General features: G+C 43.4%; 1 protein-coding gene across 1 annotated transcript in view; it reads left to right on the top strand.

Annotated features, from left to right (window-relative positions):
- The first annotated feature begins 8,444 nt into the window (after positions 1-8,444).
- LOC136884477 (vanin-like protein 2) overlaps positions 8,445-18,070 on the top strand; it is a 143,243-nt gene continuing 133,617 nt past the window's right edge. The window contains exons 1-3 of the mRNA XM_067156676.2: positions 8,445-8,666; positions 14,546-14,616; positions 17,053-17,196. Coding sequence (XP_067012777.2) covers positions 14,554-14,616; positions 17,053-17,196 — 207 coding nt within the window. The 5' untranslated portion in view covers positions 8,445-8,666; positions 14,546-14,553. The remainder of the gene's footprint in view (positions 8,667-14,545; positions 14,617-17,052; positions 17,197-18,070) is intronic.

Here is an 18,070-nt window from a genome sequence, read left to right on the forward strand (position 1 = left end):
GACTCAGTAGGATGTAGGACCACCGCGAGCGGCGATGCACGCAGAAACACGTCGAGGTACAGAGTCAATAAGAGTGCGGATGGTGTCCTGAGGGATGGTTCTCCATTCTCTGTGAACCATTTGCCACAGTTGGTCGTCCGTACGAGGCTGGGGCAGAGTTTGCAAACGGCGTCCAATGAGATCCCACACGTGTTCGATTGGTGAGAGATCCGGAGAGTACGCTGGCCACGGAAGCATCTGTACACATCGTAGAGCCTGTTGGGAGATGCGAGCAGTGTGTGGGCGGGCATTATCCTGCTGAAACAGAGCATTGGGCAGCCCCTGAAGGTACGGGAGTGCCACCGGCCGCAGCACATGCTGCACGTAGCGGTGGGCATTTAACGTGCCTTGAATACGCACTAGAGGTGACGTGGAATCATACGCAATAGCGCCCCAAACCATGATGCCGCGTTGTCTAGCGGTAGGGCGCTCCACAGTTACTGCCGAATTTGACCTTTCTCCACGCCGACGCCACACTCGTCTGCGGTGACTATCACTGACAGAACAGAAGCGTGACTCATCGGAGAACACGACGTTCCGCCATTCCCTCATCCAAGTCGCTCTAGCCCGGCACCATGCCAGGCGTGCACGTCTATGCTGTGGAGTCAATGGTAGTCTTCTGAGCGGACGCCGGGAGTGCAGGCCTCCTTCAACCAATCGACGGGACGGGAAATTGTTCTGGTCGATATTGGAACAGCCAGGGTGTCTTGCACATGCTGAAGAATGGCGGTTGACGTGGCGTGCGGGGCTGCCACCGCTTGGCGGCGGATGCGCCGATCCTCGCGTGCTGACGTCACTCGGGCTGCGCCTGGACCCCTCGCACGTGCCACATGTCCCTGCGCCAACCATCTTCGCCACAGGCGCTGCACCGTGGACACATCCCTATGGGTATCGGCTGCGATTTGACGAAGCGACCAACCTGCCCTTCTCAGCCCGATCACCATACCCCTCGTAAAGTCGTCTGTCTGCTGGAAATGCCTCCGTTGACGGCGGCCTGGCATTCTTAGCTATACACGTGTCCTGTGGCACACGACAACACGTTCTACAATGACTATCGGCTGAGAAATCACGGTAAGAAGTGGGCCATTCGCCAACGCCGTGTCCCATTTATCGTTCACTACGTGCGCAGCACAGCGGCGCATTTCACATCATGAGCATACCTCAGTGACGTCAGTCTACCCTGCAATTGGCATAAAGTTCTGACCACTCCTTCTTGGTGTTGCATTTGCTCTGTCAGTCAGTGTATTTCTGTGAAAACCATGACTGAACTATTACGAAGCGTCGCGTGTGAAACTGTAAGCAAAATGTTTAAACTAAGCTGTAGCTTAAGTTATGATTAGAGGCGTGATTATTCTCGCATTAATTTAAGTTCGATTTCGCGAAATAGGACTCGCCTAATCGCTTTAATTTCGCTTTCACCCTTTCCTAAACTTATTCATATAAAAATTAAAACGTGAGATTTGTGAATTATTTACATGAAAGATTAGATAAATAAAGAAAAGCAATATTGATAATTATTTCTTATGTAGTCTTGATTAGAAGTATAATAGAGCGTTAATAAAAATTACATAACAAATTATCCTTTCACCCTACATGGCCATAGCTTTCACTTTATGTAGCCATACCATTAAGGGATTTTATAGAATATTAATACGAAGAGATACTCCTGTCAAAATGAGGAATCCTTATGCTGTCTCCTGTTTCCCTTCACACGCTTGATAATAGAATGCAATTCCAAGATCACTGCTTTCCATGAATTCCGCTGTATTTTTTGCACTTATCACAAAATATGTAAATTTCGCTTTAAACTGACCTTGTCGCCTTAATTCGCTGTAATTCGTGAAAAGCAATTAGTAATTTCTTAACCAGGATCATATGATTCGTTAAGACATCTCAAAATCACTTCAAAATATTTTTTTCGCGCTTTTCGTTAATGCGAAAAAATCATGCCTCTAGTATGATGCCATGATTACCAATTTGAAAATATGTGCCAATGTGTTGTTAAAAATATTATTACTCAAGTAAGTTATAATTTCATAAGTTCTTTAATACCTAAATTGTCTTATTCATTGTTTGATCTGTTTGCTTATTATATGTCCACTTAGTTATCGGGTGAGTTTATTCGTAGTAATATTGGCTTTAGAGAGAGTGTTGGGGCTGAGATTGCTGCTTTTTTTCCAGCTGGGGTGACGAATGTGTTCACCGCACGTCACTGGTGTGTAGCTGGATCGCGAATACGTTGATTATAGACTTTATTCCCTTTTCGAAAATATCGCAGTAAAGAAAAACCGTGTTAAATTTATACACATAGATGAATGATTATTTCCAGAAGCTGCACTGTTTGTAAAGGCTTCCAAATTACATCTAATATCCAGGGAAAAGACCTGCCCATCCCCGGGCGCAGTGCTGTCAAGGCCCTTTCGATATACAAATAACTGCTCATAGTTAGTGACATCTCCTTATTCAAACCTTCCTGTACCAGGGCCTTAGTGTCTTACCTGGTCTCCCTCAAATAATAACCCAGGTTTCCCAAGACTCTAGCGCTTCTTAATAGCTGTGAAAGACCGGGCGAGTTGACCGTGCGTTTAGGGACGCGCAACTGCGAGCTCGCATTCGGGAGATAGTCGGTTCGATCCCAACTGTCGGCAGGACTGAAGATGGTTTTCTGTAGTTTCCCATTTTCACACCAGGCAAATGCTGGGGCTGTACCTTAATTAAGGCCACGGCCGCTTCTTCCCATTCCTAGGCATTTCCTGTCCCATCGTCGCCGTAAGGCCTATCTGTGTCGGTGCGACGTAAAGCAAATAGCAAATAATAATAATAATAATAATAATAATAATAATAATAATAATAATTTGCTCTGAAAGGCCAGAGTGTGGCAAACTTTGACCCTCCAAATCCAACACTGCATCCTCTGACAATATTAAACATCTGTTGTGTCTTAAAGTGAACTGGCATCTAGCTTCCTCTTCATCTGACCTCTTATTCCCTCCGTGAGACTGTCTCTGTACTTCCGTCAAAGATTCTAAGGTTCAGAGAGTTGGCAAAGAACAATCATCACGATTGAAGAGCTCACGAAACTTCACGGATGAATCACACACGGCTGCTTCTTTAAAGTTATCTCTCAGTGTTCGCCATCGTACAGCAAACCAGGTAACCTTGCATGCAGACTGCAATGTTGAGTGAGGACGCAATTCACAGTCTTGAGATCTGAGAATGACGTGGGGCCTCGGACTTCATGTAGCAGTAGGCGAAGATAGCAAAACCTGGTCTTCTTTGGATGGATAGTGTACACTCTACCCAGCGCGTGATCACTCTTGTTCACTCCTGACAGTCCTTCCATATCTCTCTCCCGCATCCTCGTCGTGAACGTGTCATTGTTAAACACAAAGTACGCGGGAGCCTCATGGAACAGAGATAACTTTGCAAACTTCCTAACATTGTACAGTTCAAAGAATGTCAAAAAAGTTATCTGAGGGGGACCGGTATGCTTCTCAGACGTATTCTTAGAATTAAAGTGTACATGCTGACCATTCTTGAGGTTAACATCAAGCTGGTAAACAATGAGGTACCAATCATTGATGGGGAATCTTAAGATCCTCCAAACCAACTTGGAGCTCCCTGGTGATGCTCCGGCCACTGTCGTACAATTCAACGTCGTCCCTCTGTTCCTAAAGGGCAAGCGTCGCTTGGTTACTGCCTTTGTTCAAGTACTTTCAAATGCATGTTACAGTCTTAACAAAAGTTGCAGGACCCTACATTAATGTGAGCACACAATATCCGCAACAAGGCAGCATTGTACGGTTCCATCCAGCAATTATCTAGTTCTATACCGTTAAAATCGACTGTCAATCCATCGTCAATTGGAGATCTCCTCCGATACTAAACAGCGAAAGTACACAAGGTGATTGACCTCCCCTGCTCTGATCATTATACGGTAACAACAGAAGCTCGCTGCAGGAACTATCTCCGTGCAAGGCAACTGTGTCCATGGATCGTGCTGAGACAGCGATAGAGTATCCATCCTCGCCACGACCGTGTAAATAGAATGGGGAGAGTAGTAAGAGAAAAGAGCAAAAGTTTCAACAATAGACCAAGCATCTTTATTTTACACACACCACGCCACCACTTCACCTGGTGGCCATGATCATTCAGACGTGAAGTCCATCTGGTCTGACACCGTGATTATCCGGTTCGAAAGCCGTTGGTGAAAAATATTTCACCATCGGAATGTTAACCGGCAGGGTAAGAGAGGTGGTGGTATTCAACGTTTGATCACTAGATTGGGTGTCAAAAGCCTGGATTCAGTTCCAAACTTCTCCGCAATGTTGATATGGAGTGAGGGCGTATAACGCTGTTGATGGTGATTCATCCCTCGGATGAAGACGTTAAGCCTTAAGTGGACCCCTTGATGTTATTCAGCGGCAGTAGGTTATGTGTCCACACAGGGTTTCACCCTCTCCCTACCTCTTTATTATCATCATCCCTCATTCAGACTCGCACATCGCCCACGTAAATAGAAGGAGCTGTACTTGCGAGCCGCACATGTCCTCGGATACTCCCGGTTCTAAAAGCCATACGATAAATAGAGTTAATTAATAAATAATCACGCCACAGAGCGAACGCAATGGGACATGGGTGTGCGTGCAGGTGAGAGAGTAGAGTTGCAGATGCTGACTAAAGAGGTTGGGTGACCGAGCTTTCGGGAGGCTGTGGGGCTGGTCCAACGTCGGTTGTTCTGAGAGTGATTGTCCGTGGTTTTCCATTCCCCTCACTAAAGGGAATGCCGGGACAGTTCACAGCAGCTCCCCTCTTAACCTGTTCCGCACCTCAGATCACCACTAAACATCTCAATGGCCAGAGAGAGTGCGTCATCCCCTAAGAGGCCGGGTTTGGGGTTTTAGTATTGTTATTCCTCTAGCTCGGGGATGGCATGTTTCTGTTCATCTCAATGCACATCTTCATGTACATCTTCATGTACATCTTCATGTAAAACGCAATGCAAAAAATAGCATGGTTGAACAGCTGTAGTTATAAATGTCCTTAAAACATTAATCACCACCGCCCCTCAGTTGCTGGCTGTCAACCTACCCAGATAGCCGAGTTTCGAACACTGGCGACTTTGGGGTTGAAATTTCCTTCTAAAAGGTCATGTCAGGAAAGAGATCCAGCCTTTAAACCACGACCAAAACCCAAAATGTCCCAGAATGTCTCAAGCAAACCCAGGAATACTTGTTATAAGCTGAAGAAAGTCAGTTAATAATAATAATAATAATAATAATAATAATAATAATAATAATAATAATAATAATAATAATGCCGCATCTGTGGTGTAGTGGTTAGTGTGATTAGCTGCCAATCCCCCTCCCCGGAGGCCCGGGTTCGATTCCCGGCTCTGCCACGAAATTTGAAAAGTCGTACAAGGACTGGAACGGGGTCCACTTAACCTCAGGAGGTCAAATGAGTAGAGGTGGGTTCGATTCCCACCTCTGCCATCCTGGAAGTGGTTTTCCGTGCTTTTCCACTTCTCCTCCAGGCAAATGCAGGAATGGTACCTAAATTAAGGACACCGGACGAGTTGGCCGTGTGGTTAGGAGCGCGCAGCTGTGAGCTCGCATCCGGGAGATAGTGGGTTCGAATCCCACTGTCGGCAGCCCTGAAGATGGTTTTACGTGGTTTCCCATCTTCACACCAGGAAATGCTGGGGCTGTACCCTAATTAAGGCCACGGCCGCTTCCTTCCCATTCCCAGGCCTTTCCTGTCCCATCATCGCCATAAGACCTATCTGTGTCGGTGCGACGGAAAAGCAAAATAGCAAAAAAAGTTAAGACCACGGCCGCTTCCTTCTCTCTTCCTTGTCTATCCCTTCCAATCTTCCCATCCTCCCCACAAGACCCCTGTTCAGCATAGCAAGTAAGGCCGCCTGGGCGAGATACTGGACATCCTCTTCAGTTGTATCCCCCGACCCAATGTCCCATGCTCCAGGACACTACCCTTGAGGCGGCAGAGGTGGGATCCTCGCTGAGTCCTAGGGAAAAACCAACCCTGGATGGTAAACAGATTAAGAAATAATAATAATAATAATAATAATAATAATAATAATAATAATAATAATAATAATAATAATAATAATAATGGAGATCAGTTGGAAAGAAACAATTGTTCGATTCCTTGGCTGAATCTTCCGGGTGCTGGTCCTCAGTTCAGATAGAGCCCCTGGTTCGATTCCCGGCCAGGTCGGGGATTTTAACACCTTATTTTTATTCCCCTTGCTTGGGAGCTGCGTGTTTGTGTTCATCTTAACACTCATCTACATGCTTCACATACAGACGGGCTGAGTGACTCAGAGGGTTGAGGTGCTGGTCTTCTGAACCCAGGTTGGCAGGTTGGATCCTGGCTCAGACCGGTGGTATTTGAAGGTGCTCAGGTACGTCAGCCTCGTGTCGGTAGATTTACTGGAACGTAAAAGATCTCCTGGGGGACTAAAACCTGGCACCTCGGCGTCTCCGAAAACCGTAAAAGTAGTTAGTAGGACTTTAAAAAGAGTAGCATTATTATTATTATTATTATTATTATTATTATTATTATTATTATTATTATTATTATTATTATTATTAACACCAGATAAATATTCTTCAGTACAACTAGTTTCTTTAAAGCAGGTTTGACTGGCTCAGATGGCGTAGCTTTTACCCTCTCACCCAGGTTGGCTAGTATGATTTCGCTCATTGCGATAGCATTCGAATATGTTCAAATACTTCTGCCTCGAATCGGTAGATTTACCGATTCTTAAAAGAACTTATACAACTTTTATGGGACAACATTCTTCCACTTGGGGGTTTCAGAAAACCATAAAGGCAGTTATTTAGACGTAAAGTCGTCCGACTCGTTGGCTGAATGGTCAGCGTACTGGTCTTCGGTTCAGAGGGTCCCGGGTTCGATTCCCGGCCGGGTCGGAGATTTTAACCTTAATTGGTTATTTCCAATGGCCCGGGGGCTGGGTGTTTGTGCTGTCCCCAACATTCCTGCAACTAACACACCACACATAACACTATCCTCCACCACAATAACACGCAGTTACCTACACATGGCAGATGCCGCCCACCCTCATCGGAGGGTCTGCCTCACAAGGGCTGCACTCGGCTAGAAATAGCCACACGAAATTGTTATTATTATTAGACGTAAAGTCAATATTATTTTTATTATTATTGCCCAATTTATTGGGACCGCCATTTGGTGCGGATTTGGCCCTGTTTTACGGCCGGATGACCTTCCTTATGTCATACTATAGGGTTGTATTCTACGGTATGGTGTACGAATTCACTTGTTAAAACCCGTATGACAAATTTCAAATGAATTTTTAGTTCGCGAATAAATCAACTTGTTTCTGTGGTGGTTAATAGAGTAGTGTGTTGTGTAGGACAGATTAAGATAAAGTTATTAAGGCGAACACTGTAGGACAGATTAAGATAAATTTATTAAGGCGAACACTACTTCTTCTTCTTCATCTGTTTACCCTCCCGGGTCGGTTTTTTTTCTCGGACTTAGCTAGGGATCCCACCTCTACCGCCTCAAGGGCAGTGTCCTGGAGCTTCAGACTCTGGGTCGGGGGCTACAACTGGGGAGAATGACCAGTACCTCGCCCAGGAGGCCTCACATGCTATGGTGAACAGGGGTCTTGTGGAGGGATGGAAAGATTGGAAGGGACAGGCAAGGAAGAGGGAAGGAAGCGGCCGTGGCTTCAAGTTACGTACCATCCCGTCATTTGCCTGGAGGAGATGTGGGAAACCACGGAAAACCACTTCCAGGATGGCTGAGGTGGGAATCGAACCCACCTCTACTCAGTTGACCTCCCGAGGCTGAATGGACCCCGTTCTAGCCCTCGTACCACTTTTCAAATTTCGTGGCAGAGCCGGGAATCGAACCCGGGCCTCCGGGGATGGCAGCTAATCACGCTAAACACTACACCACAAAGGCGGACTATTAAGGCGAACACAAACCTCGAATCCCTGGAATTAACCAAACGCAGTAATATTCCCTCACCCGGCCGGAAATCGAACCCGGGTCTCTCTACACACAAGATCACTACGCTGACCATTCAGCCAACGAGCACGATGACACAAAAGCAAGATAAACAGTACATAGCTATTCTACAGTATGGTGTACGAATTCACTTGTTAAAAACCGTATGACAAATTCCAAACGAATCGTTAGTTCGTGAATGAATCTACTTGGAAGTACACCAATAGGTAGGCATTGTCTGAAGACGCGAACATCTGACGCATCTAAGCCGTTTATAGTACCGTACGTAACACTGCGCATGATAATTGCATCGCTTGTGACGTATGCGGCTTGACCTTGTCAGCAGTTTACTGACCTTGCGCGTGAGACAACAGGAATCATTTAAATCACTCATGACCCGATTTCTCTTCGCAGTTCGCATTCGTTCCATAAAGTGCAAGTCGTTTCTCCATAGCCGGGGAACCACCTTGCAGGAGTTCCACAGACCAGTTTCCTGGAAGACAGTCGGCCTGATAATGTAGCTGCTATAAAGATGTAAACAGTTCTTAGACTTGTTCAGTTGGCTTATAGCAGCTGTTGGAGTAGTAGCAACTTCCCGGAGGCAGGTGAGTCACACGTTGGAACTGTCACTTTTCCTGTACCATATGACGTTTCAGTGAAGTAATGTACGCAATTTATTGATGCATAGGAAGTTGTTATATTTTACGTATTGTGGGGAGAAGGAGATCGTTATCAGAACACTAGTAATAAATGCAATTCTCCGTTGCTATTTAAGTTCACGAGAAAATTTACTCGGGTTATAATATTTCTGCCGTGCTACACCTGATATTTAAGTATATTTTTGTATTTTGTTTTCTGCCTTCTTTTGAACTATTGTACCTGTCCACTGATACCTTAAAATTCTGTATTTATAACTGGGATACACTATGCACTCAATGACTTTGTTAGTTACCATTCTCGCTAACGAACTCATTTCTGACTGACAGCGTCCGTGTAGCAAGATCTGAAAAGCCAAGCGTTGAAGGCTTCCAAGGATCGATTACCAGAAGTATTGTGCGCCTCACCGTTGGTAGGTTTTGGTGTTTTTCATTACTTTCTGCGAGCTGTGAGGGGAGAAAGGGGTTATGGCAAATTCCATTGACCCGGTCACAGTATTTCTACGACGTGACACTTCAGCGCTAGTTCGTATTTTGAACTTACTTCTCCTACAGCCTAGTAGATAGCACCCAGCTACACTTTCTTGTCGGCATATGTATTATTAACGCGTGCAAAGGTAGTGTTTGTAGCAAACCTGTGCTTACCTTGTACGTCTGTTAGATTAATCGTATCCATCGGTGTCGATGTTCTTTGTAAGTCTGAAAAGTGTGTGAAGATTAGTGTGATGTATCTGAGTGTATTCCTCTGCGAGCATAAGTGTTTATAAAATGAATCAAGTGAGCTACTTACAAACAAAATCTCTTAATTACAAAAACAGATTATTAGCTAAAGAAATGGGCCGACCAAGACCGGAGCTTAATATAAATCGTTCAAAGATAAAAACAGAACCTACAATCGCAGTTTCATATACAAGAAATAAGAAGGTAGATGATAGATAGATATTTAAATAATTAATTCCAACGAGCCAAAGGCTCATACAGAGGAATTGTACAATCGATAATATATTCAATGGCGGATTAATTTAATTGATTTAATTGATTCCTAGTGTTCCTAGTATGTTGAATGTGCCCCACACATTTCTATCATCACGAGCCGCCACTGCAATTGAACTGGATTGGTTAAGTCTGGCTAGTAACAAGACCATTGGGTTGGGACAACAAAGTAACCCGCAGGTTAGAGCCGCGTTCCCGCGGAAGATCAGCGCATTCTATTTTCGAAAGTGGATAAAATTTGAATTAATGAACATTGACATAGGGCCTACATTAACTGTTAGGTAGAGAATTGAAAATCGGCGAATTTCACTCGTTACGTATTTAATATGTTTACGTCCGGGATACAGCACTCGCATCCGGCATACGCCATGACACTTTCAAATTTCTCGGTTTTATTATTTCCATAGAATGTGGTAGCCCTGTGTACAGACATTATGCGAACTCTATCGGAGACAAGAGCAAACTGCACTTCATCACATGCAGCCGTCCGGCTCCTTTGCGTAATGGTCATCATAGTCACCTTCGGTTCAGAGGGCTCCGGGTTCGATTCCCTGCCGGCCAGAAGATTTTAACCTTAAATGGTTAATTCTCCCAGCTTGGGACTGGGTGTCAGTACTGGCCCCAACAACCCTGGAACTCACACAATATTACGCAGGTTCCAATACGTGGGCGATGCCACCCACATTCGTCGGAGGGTCTGTCTTACAATGGCTGCACAAGACTAGTAATAGCAGAGCAAATTTAAAAAAAAGTCACATTCAACCAATAGGATCGCAGAAAATCCCTACATTCGGCTAATTTACAGTTTCCGTTTTAATTTTCCTATATAAGTATATAGACCTATTATATAAGAATGCTTCTAGGAGCTCTATACGTTCGACAGTGGCTAAAACTTAAATTAAAATATTCACTACTACTTAACTAATTAAAAATTGAACCCCACTGTCGGCAGCCCTGAAGATGGTTTTCCGTGGTTTCCCATTTTCACACCAGGCAAATGCTGGGGCTGTACCTTAATTAAGGCTATGGCCGCTTCCTTCCCACTCCTAGCCCTTCCCTGTCCCATCGTTGCCATAAGACCTATCAGTGTCGGTGCGACGTAAAGCAAGTAGCAAAAAAAAAATTAAAAATCGGTGAATAACACACTCTTTTTTTTACAATTTTTTTACGTCTCATCGACACAGATAGGGCTTGTGGTGACGATGTGATAGGAAAGGCCTAGGAGTCGGAAGGAAACGGCCGTGGACTTAATTAAGATACATCCCCAGCATTTGCCTGGTGTGAAAATGGGAAACCACCGAAAATAATCTTCAAGGCTGCCGGCGCGGGGTTCAAACCCACCATCTCACAGATGCAAGCTCATAGATGCACGCCCCTGACCGCACGGCCAACTCGCCCGGAAATTTCACTCCTTCCGTATGAAATATGTAGCCTATACGTCGGGGATACTTCAGGTATCGTTTACATCACTTTCTGCATAATATTCCCATTCTAAACATGCGTCCCCGCTGGTAAAGTGTAATTCTTCATCTACTACTTCTCACCTTTTTGGGTGGGGCTTTAGAATAGCATCCACGGTATACCCTGCCTGTCCTAAGAGGCGACTAAAAGGGGCCCCAGTGACCCTTAATCTGACAGCGTGAGTTGGCGTCCCGGGGGGCACTTAGCTGAGTCCTGCCATTGCTTCCGCTGACTGGTGCCAGGCTTCTATGCGACCTGCCTTGGTCAACTCTAGTTCGTTTGCGAGGCCTACGGATTCTTTTATTTTCACGCTCTTCATGGCCTTTCCCTTTCTTTGGCCTATACCTCCATTCTTCGAAGTGTCGGAATTCTTCCTTCTGAATAGTGCCCAGTTGCACTTCCTCTTAATCACCGGTCGAGTTGGCCGTGCTGTTAGGGCCGCGCAGCTGTGAGCTTGCATCCGGGAGATGGTGGGTTCGAACCCCACTGTCGGCAGCCCTGGAGATTGTTTTCTGTGGATTCCCATTTTCACATCAGACAAGTGCTGGGGCTTTATCTTAATTAAGGCCACGGCCGCTTCCTTCACACTCCTATCCTTCCCTGTCCCATCGTCGCCATACGACCTATCTGTGTCGGTGCGACGTAAAGCAAATTGTATTTTTTTTTAAATCACCACCAACTCTTCTTCTTCTTCTACTTCTTCCTGGACTTTTCCCATTTTACCTGGGGTCATTAATTTCCATGGATTGAACCTAGTTTTACGGACGGATGCCTTGCCTGACCCCAACCCTATATGGAGGGATGCAATTAGTAGGCTACTACATATTTCTGTACTGGTGTATAGTGTGTGTAATTGAAGATGAATATTAAGACGAATAGAAACACACAGCCAACGGGCTAGAGAAGTTAACTATATAAAGCTGAAATCCCCGACCTGGTCGGGAAACGACCCTGGCGTCCTCTAAAAGAAAGACCTCTAGACCTACGCCGACCATTCGGCCGAGAAGCCGGAGTAAAGTGTATCCCATTACTTCATAAAAATCGACCTTGGTGAACGTGGTGTGCTTTCAATGCGTTGCCTTTAGTTTCATATACGAGTAACAATAATCGCCACCAAGTCTTCTACTCCTTCTTCTTAGCCTGTTTCCCATTTTACCTGGGTCGGCACATTGCATGGATTTAGCCCATTTTTACAACCGGATACCTTTGCTAACCTTTACCACGAATTGTAATAATCATAATAAGGAATGCTCACGAAATAGCTGGTAAATATCGGCATAGTAAAGAATAAGATGGACTGAATGGCCCTCCAAGTTGGAGGGCTCAAACTCAGATCAGTCCGGTGGTATTTGAAGCTACACAAATAACTCCTTCTGATACTAAATAGACTTATCAGCAAGTAAAATTATTTTTTAGTGACAACATTCTACTTAAAAACATGCATTGTATGAATACGACGCTATTAACAGTAAGATCTAGAAGTGCATCATTACTTCACTTAGTTTTTTGGGCGCAATCAATAGAATTCTCTTTAATGTACTTGCTGTTGTTGTTGTCTTGGTCATCGGAAGACGACGTGTGTACCTGGGCACAGATGTGGTTCCGTCGACAACCCGCCAGATGTGTCAACAGTTCTGGTGATTCCTTCGAGGTTTGTCACCCAAACCGCTGTGACCCATATCAAAAAGGTTAAATTCATGTTCTCAAACTTTCTTTTCTTTTTACCTAGTGAGTTGGCCGCACAGAAAGAGTCGCGCAGCTGTGAGCTTGCATTCGGGGTTCGAACCTCGCTGTCGGCAGCTCTGAAGATAGTTTTCCGTGGTTTCCCATTTTCACACCAGGCTACAACCATTTCCTTCTCATTCCTAAACCATTCCTATCTCATCGTCGCCATAAGACCTATCTATGTCGGTGCGACGTAAAGCAAATTGTAAAAAAAAGTTTTTTTATTTAGTCAGTTTACCATCCATGTTTGGTTTTCTCCCTCGACTCAGCGAGGGATCTCACCTCTTCCACCTCAAGGGCAGTGTCCCGGAACGTGAGACATTTGGTCAGGGATAAAACTGGTGAGGAGGACCACCTCTCCCATACGGCCCTATCTGCCATGCTGAACAGGGGCCTTGTGGTGGATGGGAAGATTGGAAGGGATAGACAAGGAAGAGGGAAGGAAGCGGCCATGAAACTAAGTTAGATACTATCCCTGCATTTGCCAGGGGAAGAAGTGGGAAATTAGGGAAAACCATTTCGAGGATGGTTGAGGTGGGAATACTCAGCTGACCTCTCGAGGCTGAGTGGTTCTCGTACCACTTTTCAAGTCTCGTGGCAGAGCCAGGAATCGAACCCGGGTCTCCAGGGATGGCAGTTAATCATACTAACCAATACAGTATAGAGGCGGACGACTTTAACTTTGTTGTGGGACTTTCGTGTTTAATTAATACATCTGCAACTGCACAAGTATTAGCATATGATACAATGCAGAAATTCCTTACATTATTTTTCAATACTTTTATAAAAACAATACCACATTTCACTCCATATTTGCGTGGTTCTACGCCTAAATGGTTAGCGTGCTGGCGTTTGGTCCAGAGTTTTCCGGGTTCAACTCCCGCCAGGGTTGGGGATTTTAACCTGCTTTGGTTAATTCCGACAGCTCGGGAGCTGGGTGTGTGTGTGTGTGTGTGTGTGTGTGTGTGTGTGTGTTTGTGTCGTCTTCATCATAGGTAGGGCTCAATCCTCACAGACGCTCAGGTCGTCTATACGGCGTCAACTGGAAAGACATGCACCAGACCTCTTCGGAGGCCACCCGACATTATTACTCCATATTTGGACATTTTTAGCCCTGGCACTGACAATAATAATGACACGTATTTGATATATACTTAACTGCTATATGAATGAGTGCATATAGTTCCTTTCTGTCATGTCTCGTAAACTTATTAATTCTATCCTCTCTGTCGAGAGAAACATTAGTCTAATGAGTCATTTTATATTCGATAGGTATTATACAGTATACTAGAATACCTCATTTTATGATGTTAATGACATTCCCCAACATCTTGACTCCTATTATTCGTGTATGTGATATTTGGTCTTATTAATATACAGACCATTATTGTAAAAGAGTCTATTAACAACGTTATTCGGAACAAAAAGCCGAATATTTGGTCCTGCTTTCTATTCTCCCTTCGACTAACACCACGGCAGAGTTTGCTCTTGTAGTTAGAATGTAAGAGGAGCTAGTTATCTAGTCGTACTTATCCTTCAATAAGAGTCAACACTACGACTAAGTAACTCCACCAGTTAACCAGGGAATTACTTTTTACTGATTCTGTAGGTATTCATTTAAGTTAGTCTGTGTACCTTCTTTGTTTCAGTTGTAACCATGGCCACGTGTTTGTTGCTCTCCTGCGTCTTGCTGAGCGCCCTGATACCAGCTACTCTACAGGTAATATATTTCATGTTTTCAGTTGTTTACTTTGAGGAAGTTGGTTTTTAATTTATATCTTTTAGACTCTTCAGTCTGTAGAAATTAACTTTGAGTAAATAAATTTATGAACTAACTAGAAGAGAAAACATATGGTAACATTATTACACCTGCAAAAGAAACAGCTTAATTAAAATGTTTCGCTCTTGAAAGAACATCATCAGATTCTATCAAATCACACTCAAACATTTATGTTTTTTTTTTCTGTTTAGTACCGGTACTTAAGAACTTGAAATCTGGATCTTATCTTAATGATGTCCTCCTTTGTCTCTACTGCAACATTTACTGCAGTATTAAACAGAAATAAAGATAGATATTAATTTTTGTCATTTGTAATTGTCATGATGCCTTCAGTTCAGAGGGTCCCCGGTTCGATTCCTGGCCGGGTCAGGGATTTTAATCGCTTCTGATTAATTCTTCTAGCTCGGGGACTGGGTATTTGTGTCCGTCCCAACACTCTCCTCTTCATATTCAGACAACATACCACACTACCAACCACCACAGAAACACGCAATTGTGATTACATCCCTCCGTATAGGGTTGGTGTCAGGAAGGGCATCCGCCCGTAAAACAGGGCCAAATCCAAATGTGCGACACAGTTCACACCCGCGACCCCACAGGTGAGGGAAAAAGCGGTAGGAAAAGAAGAAGAAGAATAAAGATAGATATTTATTTTTAAATATTTGAGTGTGATCTGATAGCGTCAACCTTCGCAAAGCGGTAGTGGAAGTGCGCCTTTGGTTAGCCGTCAGGTAGGTTCTTCCCTCCTCCCCTCCACCGAATTACGTTTGTCGAGTGATGTTAATCTTAAGTGACTTATTTCAAATCTATGTAAACTTGCAGGTGACAAATATGAAGCGAACCTGGAACGCTTGAAAGGGCGCGAGTAATACACGCTTAAATGTTATGTAGGAAGGATTTGCTAGCATGATCCTATAGTGTCTCAGTCGATACTTGATATTTATATTTGGTATTTATGAAGTTTTAATTTAATCCTTTATTTCCGAGTAGTTTCATACTACACATTTTCTTCACCCTTCAGGACGAATATTGTCTTGGAATTTTTTTCTGTTGGGTTTCCCATTTTGTGCTGCTTATCGGGACGGGGCACTACCTCTTATTCTCAACAGTACAGAAGCTAGTAGTGGGAGACAGTCCTTCACTTCACTGACCTTGGGCTAACAGCTGACTTGACTATGGGCGCAGTTCAATCGGCGTAATTAAAGGATCTGGAAACACCACTGAACATGGGCGCAGTTCCATATCCCCCTTTAATTTTAAAGTCACACCTCTTGCAATGCCGATTCTGGTTTTCATACCCCCATCCGCATCTCATTCTTCCGGAAGCCAGCATCCTAGATGCTTGAAATGGGATACCTTTTCTATTATTTTTCCGTCTAGGGTGATACTAGTGTTGTTTATTTTGTACGAGCTTATAACCAAGAACTTCCTTTCCTTAAGCTCAAACTGAGCAACTTATTCGAATTCTTTTATAGTGTCCGCATTCAGGGATGGAATCAATTTCTCGAAATTTAAGAACCGTTAAGATGCTGGTTCTGACAGCTGTCAGCGTATGACCAGTTCTGCACTTTATACCGCTTTTCCCCATACCAGGAGGTAACCTAGATTGACAAGTCTTACACTAAAAATAGATTAAGGTATGAAATAATATTTTACAAAGATAATAATAGAATAGTTACGATTAAAATGCAAGAAGAAGGGTATTATTTAGAAAAAAGGGGGGATAACGAAATTATATTAAATTTAATTTGCAGACCTTATGAACTCTATATAACCAATTTAAATCTTCCTAAGGAAATTTAGAGAACCTTTCACAGTGCATAGATACACTTTATTAACCAAAATGTATTCTGTCAATATTTTGAAAGTCCATTTTACATCAGAAGGAACAGAGTGGTGTTTCTCCTTTTTGATGGAAATGTGAACTAGCATATTTGTTTATATTTCTTTCTTTCTTTCTTTCTTTCTTTCTTTCTTTCTTTCTTTCTTTCTTTCTTTCTTTCTTTTTTATGTTACATTTGTTTACTTCTGCAATGTCTTTCATCTCAAGTTAATTAAAAAGTAAATGTACGTATGTAGCATGTAGTAGAATTGATGAAATCTTAATAGCTCTAAGCTTGTTAGTATAAATAATTTAAGTAGCATATCAAAGTGGGCTACATCGCATTGTTCGCAGAAGTGATAAAACAACTGGAAATGCTTAATGGCTTCTGAAATTATAATTAATGAAATACACTCTTCACTTGTCTCTTAGGAGAAACACTAGAGGCTTGTTTATAAGATTATTATTATCATTATCATTTAGTAACAAAATGCATATTTACTCCGAATTTCAGTTCACACAGTTCTTGATTTCATTGAATTGTGTGTTTTCAGCTGTCTACACCCGATGACGACAGCTATATTGCAGCAGTAGTAGAGTACGCAGCAGTCGGTGATAAGGCTACTGAGAAACCTCTGGATATAGTTCGCCAGAATTGGCACAAATACAAAAAGATCATCAAGCAGGCTGCCCGACAGGTAAGCATTTCACCACTTCTTTTTCGCCAGAGTAGATTCAGTCTAATAAGGTAAATTTCCCAGGCGGGGTTTCGTGTTTGTCTAAGGAGATAACAGCATTACAAATTAAATTTTCACTTTCTGATGTTTTAAACTCCATTGCAATTGTTACCTGACTGTATTTCGGATCTGAATGGTCGACCTCATTGGAAGACACAAGATTTATTTCTTTAATAAATCTCTCTCTCTCTCTCTCTGTGTCAAGTGTTTCTGGAGTGTAACTCATTCAATTTCAGTGTCCTATTTTGAAGGTAGAGCCTTTTTCTTGCTATTGGCTTTACGTCGCACTGACACAGATAGGTCTCATGGAGACGATGGGATAGGAATTGGAAGGAAGCGGCCGTAGCCTTAATTAGGGTACAGCCCCAGCATTTGCCTGGTGTGAAAATGGGAAACCATGGAAAACCATCTTCAGGGCTGCCGACAGTGGGATTCGAACTCACTATCTCCCAGATATAAGCTCACAGCTGCGCGCCCTTAACCGCACGGCCCACTTGCCCGGTAGATAGAGTCTTAACCCTATTATAGAAGTAATATCAATGTTGATTTAGTCATTGGTCACTCTTTCGGTTAGAAACGCGCCTCTCTGTTATAAGTAATACTGTAGGTACATTCGTCAACTCATCAATAGGTTGGCACATTTAGAATATCCTGTCACACCTTCCGTATATTTACGAACACGGTAAGTTATTATATGCATATGCATAGTCTTGAACACATAATAATTTGTACCTCCTATCATGAATATTCATGACCTCGAAAGAGACAATCTGTTACTGAAAGAAATTGATAACATTTCTGTATTTATTAAAATTTATATTCACAGCTATAGAGC

Source organism: Anabrus simplex, chromosome 1 (assembly GCF_040414725.1).
Source record: "Anabrus simplex isolate iqAnaSimp1 chromosome 1, ASM4041472v1, whole genome shotgun sequence".
Lineage (NCBI taxonomy): Eukaryota > Metazoa > Arthropoda > Insecta > Orthoptera > Tettigoniidae > Anabrus > Anabrus simplex.